Below are 18931 nucleotides of genomic sequence, written 5' to 3' on the forward strand. Positions count from 1 at the left end.
CATCTTGTGTACCCAAAAGCAGAAGACCTCAAAAACCACACTAGAAAGACCACCCATTTGTTCCTCACACAAAACTTACCCCAAACACCTTAGTTCCAAGCTCAATAGTTCCCTAAGATGTTACTAGGAGATGCTTCAGGGTGCTTAAAAAGTGGCAGCAGTTAACTGCTGAAAGCTAACACTACAGAGGAAATGCCCTCAAGGGCTCAGGCTGCCCACCCATCCCTTACCACCCCCACCCAGAATATGTAAAAGCTCCTGTGAAAAGTTTTTTCTTATGCTAATAAAGACATACCACCTACAGTGCTAAAACCAAAACTAGCAGCATTAGAGAAGCAAAGCAAAAATAGGAAGCCTACTAGAACGATCTAAATGCCTACAGAGAGAAAGGAAGCAGCAGGGACCCTCTGCCCTCCAGTTATGTTTGTAGGGAACTGGCTGCATTTAACAACCAGCCTTACACACATTAACAGAATTTAACAATGCTTCCCCTGGACAGAGAATAAAATTTGACCCTTCCTGTCAAAGGGGACAGAGGCCTCTTTCAGTCCTGGAGCTGGATGAGTTCAAAGATTGGCAATAAAGAAAAATGTTTTTAAAAAAGAGAAAAAGAAAAATGCATTAGAGGCATGATGGGAACAAGCCTGGCATTTTATCGAACAGTCACACCAAGTTTCTCCAGCACACGGACACCCTTTTCTTGGTATTCTTGTCTGGTCATCCAGAAGTTGTCTTTGTCTTTCATGATGTCTGCTAGGACTGCGCCACCCAAGAACACCATGTGCTTTCTACGGGGTGGATCTTCAATTCGGATCTTAAATTTCTAAAGGAGAAAGAGAGCAATGAGATCATATGTGCATAATGTTCTATTTCAGGAAGACTGCTGCATCTTGAATCTCTCCACAATCTGCAATCTACACAGGATGCAACAGGGTCTGTTACCTCAGACACAGAAACATTCACTAATTCTTCCCAAGCTCATGATTAGGAGACAAAAATCGTAATTCACACCTGTTATCCCAATTTGCACTGTGCTATAATAGCCCAAGAACCAGGAGCAAGAGTGTAGTAGGTTTTCTTCAGTTCCTGAGCAGTGCTCTTCACGGTCTAATACTACTATGACTCTAGCTCAGCGCAGCACAGGAAAACTGACATTTCTAGTATTGGGCCCAATGAGAAATACACAGTCTAATGGGGTTGCCTTTATAAACCGCTGCAAAATGTGATTCGTTGCATTCTCTGGGGACCCCAGAATGGACCTGGCTGGAGTCCATCATTCTGGCCAGTATTTAAAGCTTGCTTCAAAACTGGCTCAAAAGAGCCAGGCGTGGTGGCGCACGCCTTTAATCCCAGCACTTGGGAGGCAGAGGCAGGCGGATCGCTGTGAGTACAAGGCCAGCCTGGTCTACAAAGTGAGTCCAGGACAGCCAAGGCTACACAAAGAAACCCTGTCTCGAAAAAAAACAAAAAAAAAAAAAAAAAAAAAAAAAAACTGGCTCAGAATTATGGTAGTGGTCTATTCTCATGCAGTGAGACTCACAGCTTCCCCCAATAGACTGATTCAGGGTATGAAAGCCAAAAAAACTCTTTCCTCCAAGCTGCTTTTGATCATGATGTTGTATCACAGCAACAGTAACCCTTAGAAAGAACTGATCCTGAAGACTTCACTCACAGCTCTGATGTGGCTTACAACTGAGCTCCACCCCAGACCTCCAGTTCCTTTTCTTATATGCAAAGCTCATGTTCTATGGTCTTAAATTCAAATGAAATGTACTCAAAACAAGTAAGGCCAGTTATGCTTGTTAATAGATTGCTACGGTCTATTTTCTTTCTCTTTGGTTTATTTTTGAAACAGAATCTCACTATATACTTTTGGCTGTCCTGGAATTCACTTTGTCAACCAGGCTAGTCTTGAATTCACAGAGAGCTGCCTGACTGCCTCCCAAGTGCTGGGAATAAAGAAGTGTACACCCACCCAGCGGCTATGGTCCAGTTTCTTTCTTTCTTTTCTTTTCTTTTTAAATATTTATTTTTATCTATATGAGTGCTCTATCTGCATGTACACCTGCATGCCAGAAAAGGACATCTAATTGCCATTAAAGATGGTTGTGAGCCACCATGTGGTTGCTGGGAATTAAACTCAGGACCTCTGGAAAAGTATACAGTGCTTTTAACCACTCAGCCATCTCTCTAGCCCTGTTATGGTCCATTTTTTCTTTCTTTCTTTTCTTTTCTTTTTCTATCCTAGGTATGGTGGAGGAGAAGGTTTATTGTAGATAAAAGAGAGAGCATAGTAACAGGTAGAGACATCTGAGCGAGTCCAGAGTGGATGTGACCCTGAGCCAGGCCATGTGAGATGGGTGAGGGCAGAAGGGGAGAGCTAAGGAAGGGTAGATGGGAAGGCAACCCAGCCCCTAGGTTGGAAAAGTTGAGGGTAGGGTAGGGGCATGCCAGCCATACCTTGAAACAGGTAGGGACTAAGGATGCTGGGAGAACCGGGCCTGGCAGCAGGCACCTCAACCGATTTGTCTTGGGTTTGAGACCTAACAATAAGCAGGAGGGCTAGATTGCTCTCTTCCTTAGCTGGCAGTGGTGCCTGCTTGTCTCTACAGAGAACTCTGAAAGTTCTATGTAGAAATATATGTGACTAAGTAAGCAATCAGAAAAAAGGGGGCAGTCTCAAGCTCCAGATTATTCATTAGATAAGGCTGTGTGTGTCCTAAACCAATGAGATGGGGGATCCGGAGAGCAACAATCCCAGCCTATGAGAGAACAGAACGTGTTTTCTTTTTTCCAACAATTTGAGGGATTTCTGTGTCTGCGAAGGCACCTCCAGAAAAATGGAAGAGATGCATCCAGTCCATTGTTAGGCAGCTCAGTCAGTGAAGAGTTTTGCTTTTCTCATACTTCAGAAACACCCTAAGGTAATATGAAAGGCAAACAAAACTGAAGCAGGAAAACAGAGTACTCTCTGGAAGGGAACTTTGAAGCTCACCAATCAGGAAACCTCATGTATGGGCCAATGTAGGGAAACCCGATGAGGGAACTAACTCAGCCTTGGTGACTGGAGATTTTTAGAGGCCAGGGGAAACCTCTGGTGTGTACAGCAGTGGTGGTGGTGGTATTAGGAGGGTAGGTAGGATGAGGCATTGAGAAACTCCCAGTGCGGAGTGAGGATGTTTGGTAACCCTCAGGGAGCCCATGGGCATGTAAAACATCTCCAATACGCGAAGTCCAGCAATTCTAGGTAGGACCAGTGTACAAGAAGAGTACCCCGGGAGAAAATTTTTGTGCTCTAACTGTATCTTTCTACATTAAGCAGTCAAAATACAGAGATTAAGTCTTTATTACTTGGTATCACCCAGGGTGAGTTCCAGCTTACTAATTGTTTACAAACTTGGGATGATTTGTAAGACAAATAGAGCAAAATTACTCTGTCCCTGGAGCCCCTGGACCCCCCTGGAGAGAAAACTCTTTTTTTTTTCTTTTCTTTTTTCTTCTCTGAGACAGGGTTTCTCTGTGTAGTCTTGGCTGTCCTGGACTTGTTTTATAGACCAGGCTGGCCTCCAACTCACAGATACCTGCCTGCCGGGATTAAAGGCATGCGCCATCACACCTTGCTCTGAGAGAAAACATTTCCCACTTCAAATTTTCACTTATTATTTTTAACTCATTGCATACTGATAATCATGACTGGCATGCCTTTAAAAAATGTACGAGTGTTTGAATGGGCTTAAGAGTAATTTTGGACTACATAAGGGAAGTTGCTTCTGTCTTTTCTTAAAACTAAAATTAAGGGGGCTGGAGAGATGGTTCAGAGGTTAAGAACACTAGCTGCTCTTCTAGAGGTCCTGAGTTCAATTCCCAGCAACCACATGGTGGCTCACAACCATCTATAATGAGATCTGGTGTCCTCTTCTGGTGTGCAGGTGTGCATGCAAGCATAACACTAGAATACTGTATATGTGGTAAATAAATAAATCTTAAAAGCTAAAATCTAAGAAATTCAGAAAATTTAAATAAAAAACAAACAATCAAAAAACAAAAAACAACAACAACAACAAAAATGGAACTAGTTTCTGGACTTTACCTCTGGCAGGGTTATTTAAACTATTAATTGAAATGTTAAAAATTTAAGTTTCTTCCTTAAAATGATTTGGGTCTAAAGGAATGGAGATGGCTCAGTGGTTAAGAGCACTGGCTGAAAGATCTGAGTTAAAATCCCAACACCACACTGCTGATCACAATCGTCTGTAACTTAAACTTCAGAGGATGTGACCCTCTTCTGACCTCCACGGGCTCCTATATGCACACAGTACACATATGTACACTCCAGTACACACATAAAAATAAATATTTTAAAAATGATTAGGTTCTGGTGCTTTTGTTAGGAAACAGCTGCCTGAGTCCGGCCATCTCAGGAACAGCCTCCATCTTGCTGTAGGGTCAAAACTGAGTTCATGTTCCCAGGCCCCGGAACTAACTCCTCTCCTGCTTCTTCAGGTGTCCCGTGTTTGTCTGTTGACCAGTAAAGGATGTAAAGAGGGAAGTTGCCCGCCATCTAACCTGAGGCACACAAGTCATCAATGTGCTGCCTGTCAGGACTTAAGTAGACTATGTGCAGCTTGCCCGCTCCTTTGTTCCCACATCATTCTGAGTTCTGGGACACAAGTCCAGCAGGGGAGCTGACTGCAAAAGCTGAGTGGAGGACCTGAAACCCAGTGACCTGCATAAGGCCCAGTCACCAACAGTTACTTCCTTCCTCAACCTTTTGTGTCCAAAATATGATTGGACTCCAGTTCACCCTCACTTTGGGGTTCCATTCTTTAAAAATGCCGTACAATGTCTCTTCAGGGTCGCAGTTCAGCTCCTGAGTGTTCTCTTCCCTCTCATAACTTCCTGTCTTAACCTTCTCCACCACACTGGGCTTATGGATTCTTTTAAAGGATAAGTCAGATCATATCATTTTTCTGTTCAGAACCCTCAAGGTCTTTCATCTTTACCGTAAGTGACCTGCCTGCTTTCTGACTTCATTTTCCACCCTCTTTTGCTTACTCTGCTCCAACACACCGGACATTTCTGCCAACACATCCTTTTGTACTATTTGTAACTAGAAATGCTCACCCTCTCTCTACCTTGGCATAGGCCTCTGATCATCAGATCAGATCAGACCCTTTCTCTGTCCCCACATCATTATTATTACTACTGTAAGTTACTTAAACTCACAGCAACAATTTGTACTGTTTACCACTGCTTTGCTCTCATGGCCTAAATCAATTCTGGCACAGTGCTAGAGTGCTTGCCTAGCATGTGTAAGGTCCTGAGTCCAAACCCTAGCATTGCAAAACTGAGAAGGAAGGGAAAATCAGAGTGTGTGAAAATCATGGTTTCAATGGGGTTTACCAGAATATAGTGCTACTGAGCCTCTTCCCCTCAAAAAAGTTTGCAGAGTAAATAAATGATCATCAGAAATGGATTGTAAATTTTCTATATAATTCAATGAAATGAGAAATGTGAGTGAAATATTAAAAAAGCCCTGTAACCTCAGTGTCTCTATACACAGTCCTCTGAACTGTGTAATCTTTTCATCTAAACAGCAGGTAGCAAACCCAGAAATAAAGCCATTGTTAAAGGACTCTTGGTTGCATCCATTATGCAGACAGCATACTTCACACAGTCCACAGCTGGAAAAGAGGGCATGCCAAAGAACCACGAGCAATTATATCCTAGGATATGGCAACAATTGCCGATAAGTCCATTTCCAGAGCTTTGATAATTCTAGAAGCACAAACATGAGTGACTGAGGAAGTAAGACATACAAGTAGACAGGAAAAATACCCTAAAACCAGAATTCTGAGAGGCTAAGAGTAAAGGCTGGTTACATATTCAAAAGGTTAAAAACCAAGGCCAAGTTTGATGGCTTAGATCTGTAATCCTAACATCTGGTAGGCACAGACGGGCGGTTCTCTTTAAGTTCAAGGCCAGCATGGCCAGCATAGTTAAGTTCCAAGACAGCCAGGACTACAAAGTAATATTCTATTTGCAAAAAGAAGAAAAAGACCAAAGAAAAAAGCTACCCAAAGCAGAACCTTTCCTCTTTCCTCTCTCGATAGCATAAGCAGGCTCTTCCTGTGCCTTTGAACACAGCTTAAGAATCCAGGCTGAAGCTGGGCATGGTGGTGCACGCCTTTAATCTCAGCACTTGAGAGGCAGAGGCAAGTGGATCTCTGTGAGTTCGAGGCCAGCCTGGTCTACAAAAGTGAGTACAGGACAGCCAAGGCTACACAGAGAAACCCTGTCTCAAAAAACAAAAAGCAAACAAAACAAAACCAAAAAAAGAGTCCAGGCTGTCCACTACAGACTATCAAGGGCACTGGACCCACTCACCTGTGCTCTTTCAATAAAGCAGTAACCGAGTAGGAGTACTACTCCACGACCATTTCCACTGAGCCCTGCAAGTTTTCAAGAGGCTAACTGCACAGGAATCATTCATTATAGGACCTCTTGCTCCCTCTAGTGGTTGTCAAGATCCACAAGCTGCTTTGCAGGGTTTTAAAACAATGGTAACAGTTAACAGATACTTACAGAAAGTTTTTCCACATCTCCTTTTAGAACTCGTTCTAAGTAAAGTTGTTTAAGCTCGCGTTCCAACCTTGATGGCAGACCAGGATACATGGTAGAGCCTCCAGAAAGCACAATGTGCTTGTAAAATTCAGATCTAGGAAGACACAGTGGATATTTGCAGTTTCAGATTATGAAAATGGCATATTTTAATTTTGGGCAAGGGATGTAGCTCAGCAGAGTGCTTGCCTAGCAATGCACAAAGCCCTGAGTCTCACCCTAGCACCACATAAATCAGGGGCACTATGAAGTCGGGGAAGGAGGGTCAGACGCTCAAGTCTGCCAGATGAGACTGTCACAAATGACAGAGCAACAACAAATAAGATGTATCAATTTCCAGTTGACATATGGAAGGAGGAAAACTGCAACACCTCCTACCATCAAGAAATGTAAATTAAATGGCAATGAGCTACCATTACACACCTGTTAGAACAATGATTCACAAAAACTGGAAAGGGAAAGTGTATAAAGGAGGGAAGTCTTGTACAGCAACAGGTAACAAATACAATACATCACAGCTGCTAAAACTGAGCTGCAACCCACCCAGCGTCATATAACTGAATGTGGGGTTATGAAAAACTTGACAACATAAAAGGTTCCCTAGGGCTGGAGAGATGGCTCAGTGGTTAAGAGTGCCGCCTGCTCTTCCACAGGTCCTGAGTTCAATTCCCAGCCACCACATGGTGGCTCACAACCATCTGTAATGCGATCTGACACCTTCTTCTGCAGATAAAGCACTCATATGCAATAAATAAATCTTTATTTATTTATTTATTTTTTTTTTTTTGGTTTTTCGAGACAAGGTTTCTCTGTGATAGCTTTGGCTGTCCTAGACTCACTTTGTAGACCAGGCTGGCCTCGAACTCACAGCGATCCACCTGCCTCTGCCTCCCAAGTGCTGGGATTAAAGGCGTGCGCCACCACGCCCAGCTCGCAATAAATAAATCTTAAAAAAAAAAAAAAAAAAAGGTTCCCTAATGTGCAGCAGCCAAAACGTATCAAAAGCAAATGTGCAGTGAATGTTTCCTCATGCAACTGCACTGTGGCCTGTGCATTCTGAACTCACTGTCTACTTTGCACATGCAGCACCCAGGCTCAGATTCAAGACTATAGCACAATAGAAAACTTGGCATTTTTATTGTACATACAGCTTTGGTTCTTATAAGAATATTACAAAAAAAATAGGCATTATTTTTCTACCACCACTTCTTGGTATATTAAGTATGAAATTAGTGTATTTTAAAAATTATATTGGGCTAGACTGCTTGATTTTTTAAAAAAGATTTATTTACTGTGTATACAGTGTTTTTGCCTGCATATACTCCTGTATGCCATAAGAGGGCACCAGATTTCATTATAGATGGTTTTGAGCCACCATGTGGTTGTTGGGAATTGAACTTAGGACCTCTAGAAGAGATGCCAGTGCTCTTAACCTCTGAGCCATCTCTGCAACCCTAGAATGTTTGACTTTAAAAACTGATGTTGGGCTGGTAGGATGGCTCAGAGATTAAGAGCACTGCTTCCTCTTCCAGAGGTCCTGAGTTCAATTTCCAGCAACCACATGGTGGCTCACAGCCATCTGTAATGTGATCTGATGTCCACTTCTGGCCTGTACATGCAGGCATAGCACTGTATGCATAGTAAACAAAGAAACAAACAAATTGATGTTATTTTAAAAACAGATGTGTCCCAGTGGTGAGACATATCTTTAATACCAGCAGCACTCAGGAGATAGAGGCAGGTGGACTTAATTCAAGGCCGGCCTGGTCTACAGAGAGTACCAGGACAGCCAGAACTACACAGAGAAACCCTGTCCCAAAAAGCAAAAACGTCTGAATTCCTAGCTTTTGAGTTCCATAGAAAAAGAAGGAAAAAAAAATTGCTAAGTGAATTCTGACTTGAGATTAGCCCAGATTCTCTATTTCTAAAATGGCATTAAACATATTTCTGCCATTTTGTCCTGTTCTTTTTTGCAGTACACACACTAGGAAAGTATTCTTCCTGGAAAAGAGCCTAAGCTTTGATTTTTTTTTTTTTTTTTTGAGACGGGATCTCACTATGTAGCCTTGGTTGGCCTGAAATTTGCTATGGATGCCATGCTCAAACTCAAAATCTGTCTGCCTCAGCCTCCCAAGTGCTGGGATTAAAGACATTTGCTACCATATATATCTAATAATAATCTAATAAACCCCCCCCCCCTCTGTGTGTGTGTGGTGGAGAGAGAGAGAGAGAGATAGACTGAGAGAGAGACTCATTCTATAAGTCCTGTTCCTCTAGAGAATCCTGACTAACACAGGGGTACCATAAGTGCAAAATTTAAGGAGCCCTGATATAAATTATAAACACCATTACTGAAAACACTATAGAAAGTAGCCTCAAAACTAAAGATGGAACTACCAAATGATTCAGGAATTCAAAGACTAAAAATCAGTCTGCTAAGAAGATGAATGTACTCCCACATTCACTACAACTTTATTCACAAGGGTCTTTGAGACCCTGTCCAAAAATAAATAAATAAATAAATAAATAAATAAGTAAGTAAGTAAGTAAGTAAGTAAGTGTAAAAGGCTGGTGGGATGGTTCAGTGGAGAAAGGCACCTCTTTCCAATCCTGATGGCCTGAGGTTGACACCTGGGACCCACACGGTGGAAGGAAAGCAACAGCTCTCAAAAGTTATCCTGACTTCTACATGGCACCCTTCTCCAAGAAAAGGTTTCATTGTGTAGCCTTGGCTATCCTGAACTCACTTTGTAGACCAGGCTAGCCTCGAATTCAGAGATCTGCCTGCCTCTGCCTCCCTAAATGCTGGGATTACAGGCGTGTGCCACTGAGCCTGGCTAAGCAGATATATGTTAAGGGGAAAAATAATGTACACCTCTAACCCTAGCACTTGGGAGGCAGAGGCAGGCGGATCTCTGGGTTCCAGGCCAGCCTGGTCTACAGAGCAAGTTCTAGGACAGCCAGGGCTACACAGAGAAACCCTCCCTCAAAAAACCAACTTTAAAAAAATAAAAAGATTTTCTTCTTCTTCTTTTTTTTTTTTTTTTTTTTTTGCTTTTTCAAGAGATTTTATTCTTATTACTTTAAACTACGTCTAGGTGTGTGTGTGTGCATGAATGATGGTGCCACAGAAGGCAGAGCTGTGAGCCATCTGACATGAGTGCTAGAAACTGAACTCCAGCTCTCTGGAAGAACAGCAAGTACTTTTAACTCCTGAGCCATCTGTGTGGCCTATGTTTTTCTTACAAATAACTTACAAATGCTACTTTACCTGGTATCGATGTCGGCAGCCTGGATGGTGTTAAAAAGCAACTCAGCAACACCAACCCCCTCAACATTGATCAAGTGTGGCTGGAACAAGGCTTCGGGTGCTTCAAACCTTTCTCCTCCAACTTTAATAATGCGCCCGTCAGGAAGCTAAAAACAAAGCAACCGGCGAAGGTCAGCAAACCACAACTTCCCAGCTACCATTCTTTTAAATACACCTGTTCTGTCATCAAAATTATTAAAAGCAATAAATTTTTCTAAATGTTCTCTTGGGTGAAACAAAATAACTCAGATGGTGCCTTACAATATCATACTCTACCCTGCTTTTCAAAATGTCACACACTGCCCTCAAGAAGAGACAGCATCTCAACAAGGCAGAAAACAAAAGTCAACCAACCCCCCCAACCCAAAAAGCTGTCCTCTGATCTACACACAATTCTCTCTTTCTTAAAAACAAATCAGAGCCGGGCGTGGTGGCACACGCCTTTAATCCCAGCACTTGGGAGGCAGAGGCAGGCGGATCGCTGTGAGTTCAAGGCCAGCCTGGTCTACAAAGCGAGTCCAGGACAGCCAAGATTACACAGAGAAACCCTGTCTCAAAAACTAAAAAAAATCTGCATTGCCTACACTCTTGAGGCTTCAGAAAGAGGATCATAAATTCAAAACCAGCTTGGGCTGTTATATATTGGGATGTTATCTCATAAAAATAAATAATTTGATTAATTAATTTAAGGAGTGCTGATTTAGAATACTTTTTATGTTACTATGTCTTAAGTAACTTTACTAACTGGTAAGAATAACTTTAATGAGCTGGAGAGATGGCTCAGAGGTTAAGAGCAGTGGCTGCTCTTCCAGAGGTCCTGAGTTCATTCCCAGCAACCACGTGGTGGCTCATAACCATCTATAACGAGATCCGATGCCCTCTTTTGGCCTGCAAGTGTACATGTAGGCAGAGCACTGTATACGTAATAAATAAATAAATCTTTAAAAAAAAAAAAAAAAGAGCAACTTTAACGTAAGCCAGTAAGATTTGGACAGTGCAACATTTTAACATGACCTACACAGAAAATCCATACCTGCCTAAATCTAGTTTATCTGGTTTGTTTATTTGTTTGTTTGCCAGCCTGGGTTCTAACCCAGCTTGGGCTACAGTGAGACCCTGACTGAGAAAAAAAAAAAGCGTAAACATTTCCCAAGATGTGTTTCTTAGATGGTTAGCTCCATGACACGCTACAAAATTTTGAGATCCATGTAGATTGCAATCCCACCATTTGGGAGGCAGAGGCAATAGGACCCTGTCTCAGAATAATCCAACAGTCTGAGAAATAGGTACACAACACTTTTACAACTGCATCCATACAGACATATCAAAGGGCCTGGAAGTCATACAGCAAAGAGATAGTAATTATCTCCATAATTTATTTGATAATTGTAACTGTTCTATTTAACTCTTAAGTAACATCCCGGAGAAATAACATTGTACAAAACATGCTGATATCCCAATGATGCTAGAATCTCAAATACTACCTCCACTTCTAATCACATTCTAATTTAATGCCTGTTTTAATTTGCAATACATGGCACCCCCAATAACTAAATCAAAGAATCTCAACATAGCAGGAGATATTTAAAAGTCATATGAAAACATATTATAATAATTCAAACTAAAAATAACCATACCAGGGGCTAATCTGGGGAGCACACACAAGAACCTCAGTACAAAGTCCAGTAAGGGGACATTGTACTAATAAATCAAAATTAGTGACATTTATAATAACCACAGACACCCCTTTTCAGCCCACAGAGTACTTTACACAGGATACGTACTGTATAGGACTCCACCAACACTGTGGTCTCTAAGGCCAGCTTCTGCTCTTGCTCAATATTGTAACCCACATAACAAAGTTTTTCTTTAATCATGCGAACTGTCTCAAAATCAGCAGAATGGTTGAAGGCATATCCTCGCAACAGCAGCAGCTGGTATTTAAAAAAAGCAATAAATTAATAATCTATGCAAATAAGTTCCACTGTACAAAAGTTACAACTCCTTTTGGCTGCTAAGATGGCCTGGTAGGTAAAAAGCCCTTGCCATCCATGCCTGACAGCCTGAGCGCAGTCCCTGGAACCCACAGCCAAGCTAATAATGGTACATGGGGGTGATGCTAGAAACCTTGTACACTTATTTTTAATTATCTTATTATTTAAACTGTGTGTATTGTGTGAGTATGTACATATGAGAACTGATCCTTGAGAGGTCCAAAGGAAGCCATCAGATTCCATGAAACTAGCTGCAGGCGGTGGTAAGCTGGCCAAGCCAGGAACCAGGCTGTTTCTCTGCAAGAACAATGTGTGTGCTTGATTGCTGAGCCAGCTCTCCAGTTCTGGAATTGTTTTAGATATACATTTTTGTCTAAGTCAGTAAACAAACCAGAAAAACTAGCTCTTATGACATTTTCCTTTCACTTACCTTGATAAGATACCTGGTGATATCCCTCCCAGCAATGTCCAGCCTCCTTGTAAGGTGAGGGAGAGAAAAGCCTTCATACACTGGGCAAATGTGAGTTACCCCATCTCCAGAGTCCACCACTACACCAGTCAGTAACCCTGCACAGGAACCAACCAGAAGGTTCTGAGAGTCAGTTCAGATACAACAAAGCCAAAGTTTCCAATGTAGTAAAGACACCACCTTTAAAAAATCAAGTAGCTAGTGAGGCTTGGAGGCAGCACTTCTTCCTTTCTTGTGTGTGTGGGTTTTTTTTCCCTTTCAAGACAGGATCTCTTTACATAGCCCTGGCTGTCCTGGAACTCACTATGTAGACCAGGCTGGCCCCAAACTCAGAGATCCTCCTGCCTCTGCCTCTGAGTGCTGGAATCAAAGGCACTCCTTTCTTTCTTTCTTTTTCTTCCTTCCTTTCTTTATTTTTTCTGAGACAGGGTTTCTCTGTATAACAGCTCCGGCTTTGTAGACCAGGCTGACCTCCAACTCACAGAGATCCATCTGCCTCTGCCTCCCAAGTGTAGGGATCAAAGGCATGAGCCACCACGCCCGGATAAGGCACTCATCTCTTTTTTTCTTTTGTTCCTTTTTAAAGGCTGTAACTGCTTTTATTGAGGGGTGGATACAGCAGGGCCCTGCCCATGGTCAGGCTAGTGTTCTACCTGGTATCTTCATCTGCCACCAGTTCAAGGTTAGTGGAACATGGAAAGCTCACTCAGAGGGTGGAGGCAGGGGTAGGGGCCAACAAGGCCAGGGGCTGGCTGGACAAGAAGGGAAAGTGGCACTGGCCAAGATAGGCCAGCCAGTGTCTCTGGGCCATGGAGGGGCCAGGGCTCCCTGAGAGAGGGGTGGGTAGCAGCACCCAGAGGGGTTCCATAGGCTTGAGGAATCACTGGGTCTCTTCTAGCCCTGCCCAGGCAGAATGTCCGTCTACTACTACCCTGTGTCTGGGTCTTTAGGGCCTGGGTACAAGGACACAGAAGGCACTTACAAGGGGAGCTGAGGCTGGAAGACTGCAGCAGAGGCTCAGGTCTCGCTCAGGGAGTGAGTATGGGGTAATGAACTACAAAGCACAGCTCCAATGGCATGGGCAGGAACCAAGTGGCAGGCTGGGGCCAGGACCAGGCCTTATTTTCCCATGGGGAAGGGGCTTCTCTGGGCAGGCTGAAAGAGATGGTTGGCCTGGGACATTTCTTTTGTCAGCAAAACCCACTGAATAGGCGAAGACACTCATTTCTTTTCTTTTCTTTTTTTAAAGATTTATTTATTTATTGTATATGAGTGCTTTGTCTGCAGAAGAGGGCATCAGATCACATTACAGATGGTTTTGAGGCACCACGTGGTTGTTGGGAATTGAACTCGGGACCTACTGGAAGAGCAGGCGGTGCTCTTAATCACTGAGCCATCTCTCCAGCCTCCAAGACACTCATTTCTAATCACAGATGGAAGTGTCTATTCCCATGGTTTCCTTTCTTTACATTCTTACTTATTTGTATAGGGTGTACACGTGGAGGGGGAGAGGGGCACATGTAAGGTTAGAGGACAACTTCCAGGGGACTGGTTCTCTTCTTACACCATGTGAGGCCACGAGAATGAACTCAGGTTGCCAGGCTTGGTCCTAAGTGGCATTACCCAAAGTCACCTTGCCCTGGTATTTCTAGTTTAATCATGTGCTTCTTTAAGACATGGAAGAAAGGCCCTACTACAGTTTTCTTTTTAACCTAATCACCAAATTCTCTTAAAGTAAAATTTTCTAAAGTATAATGAATAATTTATGGAAACCACAGTAAAAAATGACTATTACACAGTCACAAGATGGTAAGTGAATCTGATAAAAACCATCTTGGTCAAGCCTGGTAGCTCAAACCCAAAACCCAGCTCTTAGGCAGCTGTGATCAAAGGACCAAAAATTAGCAGTGTGATGGGGCACACCTGTAATCCCAGCACTTGGGAGACAGAGGCAGGCAGATCTCTGGGGGTTTGAGGTCAGCCTGGTCTACAAAGCAAGTCTGGCACAGCCAAGGCTACAAAAGAAACCTTGTCTGGGGGGGGGGGGGGGACCAACCAAAAAAACAAAACAACAATAACAAGGGACCAAAAAATTATAGGTCACCTATCTTTAAAAAACTTAAAACAGGGCCACCAACTACCTCCCTCACTCTTCCTTATTTACAGTATGACTAGGGCTTCCAGCTAAGCACAGCCATAATCAAACACCATCTCAAAACAAAACAAAACAAAACAAAAAGCATCAACAACAAAAGTCTGTCATCTTGAGGAAATGTGTGAGCTTAGTATGTATAAGGCCTAGGTGGGATCCACAGCCAAAACTCTGTAAGCAATAGCAATAATAATAATAAAATAAGAGCAAGGGAGCTGTTTTGTTTCCTGTTTGCCACTGAGAAGATTTATTTTTGTTGTTATGAAAGCAAAGTCTCATCCTAGTCAAGAAATTGTAACTGCCTTCAGCAGCCTGAGTGGTGGGGACACACTGGAACCACACTGCCCAGCAGCCTGAGAGATGGGTTACACAATGCCTGGCTTGTGCTACTGAAATGTAGAAACAGGGGTTAGTGACGTGGCTCAGAGAGTAAAAACACTTTAAGGCAAAGCAAGCCTGGCGGCCATGTAAAGGTGAGATGAGAACCAACTCCATCGCACCGTCCTGACCTATAAATATACGCAAGGCATGACTATCACCCCTCCACACACACATACAAAAGTGCTGCTACTACTACTAATTTTTTAGTAAAATATCTATATTTTTAGTGTGTGTGTGTGTATGTGTGTGTGTGTGTGAGAGAGAGGGGGAGGGCGGAGAGGGGGAGAGAGAGGGAAAGGAGAGCGCCTGTGTGTGTGTGGGGGGGGGGGGGGGGCGCGCCTGCACTCCTGCCAAAGCCACAAAAAGGCATGCTAATTATAGGCAATTGTGAGCCACACAATAAGGGATGGAACTCAGGTTCTCTGAAAGAACAGCAAGTGCTCTTAAGCACTGAGCCATCTCTCCAACCTACAATGATAATAGATGCACCTGTCTCTGCCTCCCAAGTGTCATGATTAAAGGTGTATGCCAACACCACCCAGCATTAAAAAAATGTTTTTAAATAAAAAATTTAAAAAGGAAAAAATGTTTCAAAAAAGCCAAGAGCTAGTGCATACCTTTAATCCCAGCACTTGGGAGGCAGAGGTAGGTAGATGGCTGTGAGTTCGAGGCCAGCCTGGTTTACAAAGCAAGTCCAGGACAGCCAAGGCTACACACAGAGAAACCCTGTCTTGAAAAACAAAATAAAAAGCCAAGAGTCAATCCTGAGGGAAAATAAGCCTTTTCTGGTTGGGCATATTGGGAAAAGTCTGTAATCCCAGAATTTGGAAGATAAAGACGAGCAGTTCTAGGTCAACCTGGGTGTAGTGCTGTACCCAGCACTCTGGATACAGAGATAAGTGGGACTACCAGGGTCTACATAGCAAGGTTCAGGACAGGCATGGCTACATAGTGAGATCATCACTAAAAATAATGTAGTTTTTGTTTTAGGTCATCCTGGGTTATATTGGAGTTGAAGGCCAGCCTGGGCTCCATGAGACACTATTTTAAAAATAATGGGAAAACAGTACTTCTAAAAATTCACACACAAAAAATATTCTATGTATTAAGTCTATGTGTGCATTCCACACCACACGAACAGAGAACAGAGAACAATTTTCTAGAGTCAGATCTCTATTTCCACCTTAATGTAGTGAGCAGGTGAACAAGCTCAGATCCCTGGGCTCCGTGCCAAGCTTCTTTACCTGCCACCTGTTACAACTCAAAAATTAAAAAAAAACATAATATATTACTTTCTCATCTCTGAATAGTCTCTCTGCCTTTCACTTTCTTATAACATAAATTTGCCTATGGACATATCACCCTGAACACTTTCTCATGTACCTGCAGTGGACTGAAGGTTGGTATCGGCTGTCTTCCCCAATTGCTCTCCACCTTACTATATTTTTTAAAAGATTTGTTTGCTTATTTCTGTGTGTGTGTGTGTGTGTGTGTGTGTGTGTGTGTGTGTGTGTGTGTGTATCAGGTGCCCTCCTGTACCTCTCTCTACTCCTTTGAGGAAGGGTCTCTTCTAAACCCGGGGCTAGGAAGCCCCAGCAATCCTCCTGCTTCCATCAAAACTGGGGTTACAAGCTGGGGGGTGGTGGTGGTGCACGCCTTTAATCCCAGCGCTCGGGAGGCAGAGGCAGGTGGATCGCTGTGAGTTCAAGGTCAGCCTGGTCTACAAAGTGAGTCCAGGACAGCCAAGGCTGCACAGAGAGACTCTGTCTCGAAAAACAAAACAAAAACTGGGGTTACAGGAAAATGTGGCCTGTTATATGAGTGCTGGTATCTGAGGTCGAATTCTTGTGGTTATCCAGCTTTAACCACTGGGAAACCTCCCCAGCACTCACTTTTCTTTTAGATAGAGTCCCTGACTGAACCTGAAGCTCACCAATCAGGACTGACTACCTGGCCAGTAGTCCCCAGAATTCCTGTCTTGACCTTCGCAGTGCGGGGCTCACAGGCACGTGTGGCTGTGCACAGCTGTTATGTGGGTGATGGGGTCTGAACTAAGGCGCTCAAGCTTTTACAGCCTGGCGGTTACCCACTGGGCTACCTTTCTTCCCAGGCTATTGAAGATTATTTCCTACTGGAAAAAGAAACAGGGCTCTCAGTCATCACTGCTAGCACCACACCTTTATCACTGGGTTGTTTAGTCTTTTAAATTCCTGCCTTTTCTCACCACTCAAAACTCCACCCAAGATTCCCCAATTTCAATTAATCTCTTCTATCCACCCAGACTAGACTAGACTAAAACACCAGGTCACTTTTTGCTGTTGTTTTTCAAGACAAGGTCTCTCTGTGTAGCCCTGGCTGTCCTGGACTCGCTTTGAAGACCAGGCTGTCCTCAAACTCACAGAGATCCACCTGCCTCTGCCTCCTGAGTGCTGGGATTAAAGGTAGATGCCACCTCAACCAGCTACTAGGTCTGTCCTTTCTTTCTTTCTTTCTTTTTTTTTTTTTTTTGGTTTATCGAAACAGGGTTTCTCTGTGTAGCCTTGACTGTCCTGGACTCACTTTGTAGACCAGGCAAGCCTCGATCTCACAGCGATCCACCCGCCTCTGCCTTCCAAGCACTGGGATTATAGGCATACGGCCACCAGGCATGGCTTAACAGGTCATTTCATATTCAAAAACCTTCTGCAGGTTAGGATGGTAGTAGTAGCTATTGTCCCTGTTAAAATCTACTTTTCTCGTGTATTTGTTTTGTGTTTATGTGAACATGTGTGTGCATGAGTACAGTACCTATGGAGCCAGAGGAGAGCACCCGTCTCCTGAAGCTGGAATTATAACTGGTTGTAAGCTGGCTGGGCTGTGAGCTAGAAACTGAAATCAAGTCCTTTGCAAGAGCAGCAAATGCTCTTAACCACTCAGGCATCTCTCAAACTCCTTTTTTTCTGAAAACATTAGCCACCAAGTTAGGAAGAAACATGGCCCATAGTTATTTAATTAATTTTACTGGCTACTGCTTCTCAAAATTAAGAAGTCAACAATTACATAAAAATGGCTAAATATAGCCTGGCAGGGTTGGCACATGCCTTTAATCCCAGCACTCGGGAAGCAGAGGCAGGTGGATCGCTGTGAGTTGAAGTAGCTTTACACTGCAAATGCCAAAGATTCCTCTGAACATACTGAAAGCCCTATAAAATCTCAGCAATATTTTGTTGAATTTATAAGACATCAAAATCCAAAGAGTTCTTTCCATATGGAAAATGTTTTGGTCTTAGGTGATAGGGAGAGGACTGGTAAGATGGGTTAGCAGGTAAAGATGCATGCCACCCAGCCTGAGTGGCCCAGGTTTAATACCCATAAAAAAAGAAGCCATTCTTTCAAACTGTCCTCTGACCTACATATGGATGCAGATGTCTGCTCACATGAGCACACACACAAGTAAACTGGGGGCTGGGGAAATGGCTCAGTGGTCACTTTTGCAAAGAACCTGAAGTTTGGTTCCCAACATCTACATCAGGTGGCTCACATCTGCCTGTATCCTCCAGCTCCAGATGATCCAAAACTCTTTGACCTCTGCAGGCACTGGCACACACATGTACACACACACACACACACACACACACACACACACACACACACAAATTCACACACATACAACAAGGGACAATGAGGGCAGATGGTAATGACAGATTCAGAAGAACACAGACCTGTGAACTCTCAGCAATATGGCTGCCTAAACATGACCCAAACAAGGATGGCACCAGCAGACCTGCTAATGTGGAAGGGGGAAAACACACGAGGTGTCAATTCTAGACAAAGTACTACAGAAACTACGGGATGGCCGGGCGTGGTGGCACACGCTTTTAATCCCAGCTTGGGAGGCAGAGGCAGAGGCAGGTGGATCGCTGTGAGTTTGAGGCCAGCCTGGTCTACAAAGCAAGTCCAGGACAGCCAAGTCTACACAGAGAAACCTTGTCTCCGAAAAACCAAAAAGAAAAAAAAAAAAAAGA

General features: G+C 43.3%; 1 protein-coding gene across 2 annotated transcripts in view; it reads right to left on the reverse strand.

Annotated features, from left to right (window-relative positions):
• Positions 1 to 430: 430 nt before the first annotated feature.
• Actr2 (actin related protein 2) overlaps positions 431 to 18931 on the reverse strand; it is a 43535-nt gene continuing 25034 nt past the window's right edge. For both annotated transcript variants that reach the window (XM_051165276.1, XM_051165275.1), the window contains 5 exons: positions 12356 to 12492; positions 11716 to 11865; positions 9893 to 10038; positions 6586 to 6718; positions 431 to 823 (listed from right to left, as the gene is read on the reverse strand). In XM_051165276.1, the coding sequence (XP_051021233.1) occupies positions 653 to 823; positions 6586 to 6718; positions 9893 to 10038; positions 11716 to 11865; positions 12356 to 12492 (737 nt within the window). In that variant the 3' untranslated portion in view covers positions 431 to 652. The remainder of the gene's footprint in view (positions 824 to 6585; positions 6719 to 9892; positions 10039 to 11715; positions 11866 to 12355; positions 12493 to 18931) is intronic.

The sequence above is a fragment of the Acomys russatus genome, chromosome 22 (assembly GCF_903995435.1).
Source record: "Acomys russatus chromosome 22, mAcoRus1.1, whole genome shotgun sequence".
NCBI classification, from domain to species: Eukaryota; Metazoa; Chordata; class Mammalia; order Rodentia; family Muridae; genus Acomys; species Acomys russatus.